Here is a 6341-nt window from a genome sequence, read left to right as displayed (position 1 = left end):
ACCCCTTGTATACTTTCACTCATCCATGCTGCAGGCCTCAAACTGGACCTCAAAGTAGTCTAGGCTATGGTCACTAGTTGAGCTCTTTGGAAACCTCTGAAACTCCACATACTCTCTTCATTGTGTGGAGTAGAGGAATAATATTGGAGTCATAAGAGTCGGGCTACTGCTACTGAACATTTTCATTTTAATTTATCAGTTTATTTTTGTAAGTGCTGTGAGATAGAGGGGCTTTTCAGACTTCCTCAATTAGGTGTATATGCATACATATATTGTGCACATTGGGCATGTATAAGCTGGGATCTACAGAGACCTGGAGAAAAGGCCCTACCACCTAAAGTCTGAGTTCCACCTAGGAGCAACCTGATGATATTAATTCTGAAACCAAACTTTGGCCTTCTTTTAAAGCAATATATGCTCTCAATACATGAGTCATCTCTCTTCATCTCTCTTCATGAGTGTTTTTTGTCTGTTGTCTGAAGAGCATGAAAAGAGTTTACTGTGAGCAAACCTTGAGCAGATTCACAGTTTCCAAGCAAATATTCCAGCTAAGTCAACAGGTAGACAGGGAGACAGAGTGTTGGAGGAGGGAGAAAATGAAAAGTGTGAGAGACATAGAGGTTGTTTTTATGACTTCTTCTGTACCACAGGCCAACCTAGATATCCATATGTGAACTTCCTTAGCTGATAATGTTATCTACCTACACAAGATTTTGAATCCTGACATGCCTGGCATCAATCTGTTCATTTTGACTCCCTCCAGGGAGAATCCTTTACTTGTAGAATCCTTAAATTTAGATTCTTTATTCCACTCAGACAACAGTAATGACATCTAAACATAGTACCCATGTTATATTTATTCACTAAGTATTTCATGGAAGAACCAAAAGTTTACAAGTCCCCAACAAAGCATCTAGTTAATGTGTCCTGGCAGAAGCTACTCAAAACTGCCAAGTTTGTCCTTCTGACTCCACAAGGCCCCCTTTCCCACAGTCCATCCAACTGTTCCCCATATTAAGCTCAGCCTCCAACAATCACTGTATATCCTCTGGTTTCCAACCCTTGGAACAGTGTCTGAAGTCACATTCTCTGAGCACCCTGGATGAGAGATGTGTCCCAAGCCTGTCATTTATTCATACCCAGAAGTCCTGTATCCATGTTTACTGCCAGCAACCACAAAGTCTGGCCCCTTGGCCATAGACACAGTGCTCACCACATTTGTGGCAGCTACCTGTACCAAAAGAGATGCTCTCAGGCTGTCTTATGGCCCTCAGTGTATCCATGAGCTCTTGAGAAAGATGGGCAAACATTTCTCTGGAGACATGAGCCAACTCATCATAGCACTCCAGAGGGGCAGGGTATTGTTCTACATTCATCTTGCTCCAGTTGGCTGTATGTTGTAAAAAGTCCTTCAAGACGAGCATGGAGAAGTCATTGTTGTAGAAGTTGACCTTGGTGAGCTGAGAGCATTGTCTGAGGACAGGTAGCAGGGCACTGAGCTGGGAGTCCTTCATCCTACACCCCTGCAAATCCAGAGTCTCAAGAGTGTCTGCCACTTTCTCCAGGAGACCTCTCAGAGGCATAAGGTCCAAATCCCTTAAGACCACACCTCTCATCTCCAGATGTTTGAGCTGAAATAGGCTCTCACAATAGCAAAAGGAATCCAAGTCTGACTGTGAAATTTTGTAGTGACTGATAGAGAGGGTCACCAAGGGTGTCAACAGGCACCTAGGGATAGAGGAGACCAGAGGGTTAGTTCTGGCAAATGATGGGGAGGGTGGGGTTTTCACTGTTGTTGAAGGGACCAGGTGCCCCAATGTCAGTGTGATCAAATGATCAAAGATATTATCTCAGATGAATACTTTTGGAATCAGCTTAGTTAAGCCAAACTCACAGTGGATCTGCCGCCCTTAGTCTCAAGCAGAAACCAGTTTAGCCTATAAGACCTGGAAATCCACAGAAGAAATTCCATGCTAAGAGAGTCCTGACAGGACCTAGGGACATTACTTGTGGGTTCACTCAAGGTGTCATTCTATCCTAGCCTTTGCAGAGTCACTCATGCTATCATTTACAGGCCCACACTCTCCCCCCTTGTCTCATGCTCTCAGCCCTACTGGGCTCAAAACCCTTCACTAATGAGAAAGTAGGGGGAGATAGAAATCTGTTTCCACTGATCTAAGCACTGAGCTCACCTCCTCATGTTGCTGGCTGAGTCCCCCAACTTCTAACTACATGCTTAAATTTCTGTTTCCTTTCTGGTCAATTGGTTGGCCATGATTCAAAGAACTGACCCCTCTTGACCAGGTCTGACCTACTCCTGACTTCAGTCCTCTACTTCAGGAGTGCTCATTGAAGACATTGAATCACCACATATAACTTCCCTATCCTAAGGAGTTCCTAAATGTTTGTTCTGGGTGACTAAGTAGTGGGCATTCTGTACAATGGATACTTAAAATGCAATAGGAAAATTTGCCCTCCTAGTTGACCCAGCCCTCCTTTTTTGCTTACCTGAAGACCTGATTCATATGGTCTGTGAGAAAGTGGATGCCACTCATGGAGAGATGCTGGAGACAATTGAATTTGGAGAACAGAGAAATGAACTCCTTGACACACTTGTCTTCTCTGTCTCCTGTACTATTGGCAATCTTGAAGACGTTCTTATAAAGGGGTGCCAGGAGCAGTTTTCTAAGATTTCTCATCTGCCCAAAGCAGGGAGCAAATTGAGCCAGCTTGAACACATTCCACTCAGTGTTAAGTTCCAATTCTTCAATGTGCTCTGGATGGAAGACAGTCAATATCTCTTTGATAAAGTTCACAGGCATCGCCCAGATCTGCATCTTCGTACAGCACAAATGTAGGGAGTCCTTTCTCTGCTGGGCCCATTTCAAGAAGCATGCTTGTGTTTCATCAAGTCGGGGCCTGAGGCATAGGTCAGCTACCACCTTCACCTGCCTCCTCAGCCCATATCTGGGAAGGACCTTCAATCCTGGCTTCTCATTGAAGGTCTCTGAAGAACAGCTGCCATCCTCTGTACCAGCCCATATGTTCCAGAAGGCATGGTGCACATTCCTCAGGTCCAGAACCTGAACTTTTCCCCTGGTGAGGATGAAACATGTCAAGTGACAGCAGACATGACAGGACCCTCAGTCAGATTGCACCACATGACCCTAAACTCCACTCTGCCCAACTCTACCAAGGTGTATGTTTTAAACAGCAAGAGTGCAACATGCACACGTGCATGCTACAGAAGCTCTCCCTGAGCTGCATGTGTAGACCTGACCACTTTCCTTCTGCTAAGGTACTCTTCATTTCTTTTTAGTCCCGTTATTTGTGGTATGAGAATGCCAGGGATAGTCTCATTCTACTGTGAGCCTACCTCTACTCCACAGACAACTAATCCACAGACAACTGTGCTCAGTCCAAGCAAACAATAGCTTTCAAGTCTCCTGCTTTGCTGTCTGATGATCCCATCAGAAGCCATCCTCCCTCACCCCACAATGTCTACTGTGTTCCCCAATGCTCCCTTGTACAGTACTTGGACATTGCTTACCTGGGGTGAAACTTTCTTGTCAGTCGCATGTCTACTCCATCTAGCACAGCATGGAAAGTTTCCAGGTCAGGTGTCTTCATCAATGCTCCAACAGGAAGACAGGGGAAAGGCCAGGCTGCCACCATTGCCTTTACAAGGTTGGTGTGTCTGCCAGTGAAGGCATCCTTGAATAGTGCTGGGAAAAGACCGCAGGGCAGCTCCTTCACAGAGGACATGGCCAAAGCCTCACTGCTCAGCAGACTCTGCCTTGCCAGCTTCTGGAGTGTGGGTGGGTTCTGAAGACTCATCCTCTAATGTCTCCAGTCAGAAGGCTCCTGGGGAAGGTGTCAGGAAAAATATAAATTCAAGACAACGTTGGTAAAACTTCCTCACCATCACATTGACCACTAAGCTTCTGAGTTACTGCTCTGATAGTGATGGAGAAATCAATGTACCTATTCACTCTAAACTAGTGATGTAAAGCAGACTCCCACAATGGTAACATGGGGGTCTGTTTGTCAACCAAATGGGCACATTAATTATCAGATCAAATGTTTTATGTGTGTTCTTTTCTCAAAAACAAAAGAACAGTACCCAAACCAAACCAATGGACCAAACAAACAAACAAACAAACAAAAATCCTTGTGATGTGGGTCAATATTGACTCCCAGAAAGCAGAATGACTTCATTGTATTTCTACAATTTTTAGTGTTTCCTGGTTCTGGGAAACAGAGCATACCAACAGAGCAAAGCTATGTGTAAAAGAGGCAAGGCAAAGCCTAAGGAAACACATATGACTAACTCACAAGTGTCATTTCACCTATTGGGAGCTGAAGGAGATCATAGATACATGGTCTACATGTCTGCAGTGTGAGCCAGGGTCTCACAAAAATAAAGACCATCATTTTAGTGAAGGGAAATATGAGAGAACATGTTAGCCAAAATGATCTGATTTCCAACTTTTCCAGGGCCACAAGGCCAGTCCTAGGAGAGTTTGAACAAAATACAGAATCCTTGTCTCAAAAAAATTATATCAAGCACACTATTGAAATATACAAGCTATCACAGAAATATATCAGAGACTAGGCTAGAACTTCATTTGGAATGAAACCCAAGGTCTTCAGTAAGTTCCTCTAAAAGATTCTAAAGTTCTCTATTTCAAACTGCACGACCCAAGGAAAAATCATTACATACCTGTTTTGAGCACTGCAGATAGTTCTCCAAGTTCTAGCTGAACCAGGCAGTTATCCAGGTTGCAGGTCTCTGAATGTGTTCTCTGCTTCCACAGAAGCCTTTATATACCTCTCTGCTCACCCCTCCCTGTTGTAGCCACACCCTCCAACCCCTACCTGGAATTGGATTTCCTGGCTTAATCTCCACCCTTTAAATTGTAGACCAAATATTCAATCATTCCGTTGATTGAATCAGACAGACTTGTGATCAGATACTCCCCACTCATCACCATCCCAACACCCCCAAAAGTTTTTGGATAACTATAAACATTCCACTTGTTAATTAACCATAAAACACCAAGTTGGTTGTTTTGGTTCTTCATTTGCTTAACGTTTATTTAGTTTTCCATTTGTTCCAGTGACTGTGTCAGGCTCTGAAACCAAGGTGGTTTTACAAGTCAAAGTTCTAGCAATTCTCTCGACTCAGAATCTTTTTACTGCTAGGATGACTATCGTGAAGAGCCATATCTGGATGGGTTTTATTCATGGGACCAGATACATTCCCAGTATGCTTCCTCTCATGGTTTATTCTGTTGCTGATTAGAGACATAACATAATTCAAAGATATTCCTTTTCACTGTATTTTGAACAGAATGCCGAGTCAGAGACTGGAATATGTCCTGGAGGTCAAGGACTGAAGTGGATGTTCTGTCAATAAATTGCAGCAGCAGCCATTCAAAAGGTGGGACAGGAGCATGGCTTGATTCCATTACTATGGTAGCCATGGTGTTGAGAGTGTACTCACTTGCCAGGGAGCTCCCCAGCATACAGGGAGTCCTGTCCCCAACTCTCCATGCAGCAGACATGATGGGGCGAGCGGGTAAGCTCAACATTGGAAGTTGGAGGTAGGAGGCTCAGTTCAAGGTCATGTTCAGCCAATGTGTGAACTGAAGAATAGCCTGAGCCCTACAAGACTGACTTTATAAATGGACAAAAGCAAACATAAAAAGGAGGGTCTGAAGGAGATGCTCCCCTGGGCTCCCCAGGAAACAGAGAGTATGTCAGGTAGGACCAACAGCCTTCCTCAAAGGGATGAGATCTTGAGTGGAACTTGAACTGGAAACTTGGTTTGGTAGAATGAGCACCTGTCAATCTTCTCTTCCCATCATTGACATTGTGGCTTTAAATGATCTGTGACTCCAGTTCCAGCAAATCTAAAATCCACCTTTGACCTTCTTGGGCACCAGGCCTCTGAGGGCTGCCCATTCTTATTTGTACTCAAAACATCCCTACACATAGAGTAAACCTTCGTAAAACTCAGATCTATGTTGGGAGTGGTGGTGCACACATTTAATCCCTGCACTCAGAAGTTGAAGGTTGACCAGTTCAGCATGTACAGGGCTAGCATTTTCTAAATAACTAATTCCCAACCAGTGAAGCCTATGGAGTGAGGACCTTTCTTAAAAGTAAACTGGAGCTGGGCAGGGTGGCACATGATTTAATCCCAGCACTGAAAAAACAGAGGCAGGGGGATCTCTGAGGTCAAGGCCATACTGGTCCACAGAGTGGCTTGTGGGTCACTCAGGGCTCTTAAACAAACATACCCAGTCTCAAAACAAAGTACACAAACAAACACACCA

At 44.3% G+C, this 6341-nt stretch overlaps 1 protein-coding gene across 1 annotated transcript; it reads right to left on the bottom strand.

The window, feature by feature from the left end:
• Positions 1-837: 837 nt before the first annotated feature.
• Positions 838-4830, bottom strand: LOC143439606 (PRAME family member 8-like). Its single transcript, XM_076925938.1, has 4 exons — positions 4724-4830; positions 3551-3864; positions 2509-3096; positions 838-1728 (listed from the first exon to the last, which is right to left on the bottom strand). Exons 2-4 carry the CDS (start codon positions 3835-3837, stop codon positions 1161-1163), a joined length of 1443 nt encoding a protein of 480 aa, XP_076782053.1. The 5' UTR covers positions 3838-3864; positions 4724-4830; the 3' UTR covers positions 838-1160.
• Positions 4831-6341: the final 1511 nt, after the last annotated feature.

This window comes from Arvicanthis niloticus, chromosome 27, assembly GCF_011762505.2.
Source record: "Arvicanthis niloticus isolate mArvNil1 chromosome 27, mArvNil1.pat.X, whole genome shotgun sequence".
In the NCBI taxonomy this organism is placed as follows: domain Eukaryota; kingdom Metazoa; phylum Chordata; class Mammalia; order Rodentia; family Muridae; genus Arvicanthis; species Arvicanthis niloticus.
Note: the sequence above shows the minus strand (reverse complement) of the source record. Positions and strands in the feature narration are given on the sequence as shown.

What these genes read in the sequence shown, in the direction of transcription:
- LOC143439606 (XM_076925938.1), bottom strand. Translation starts at nt 3,837, where the DNA reads ATGAGTCTTCAGAACCCACCCACACTCCAGAAGCTGGCAAGGCAGAGT. An exon ending in ACAAGAAAGTTTCACCCCAG is followed by an intron (nt 3,097 to 3,550) that starts GTAAGCAATGTC and finishes CATCCTCACCAG; the next exon opens with GGGAAAAGTTCAGGTTCTGG. An exon ending in CATATGAATCAGGTCTTCAG is followed by an intron (nt 1,729 to 2,508) that starts GTAAGCAAAAAA and finishes CTCTATCCCTAG; the next exon opens with GTGCCTGTTGACACCCTTGG.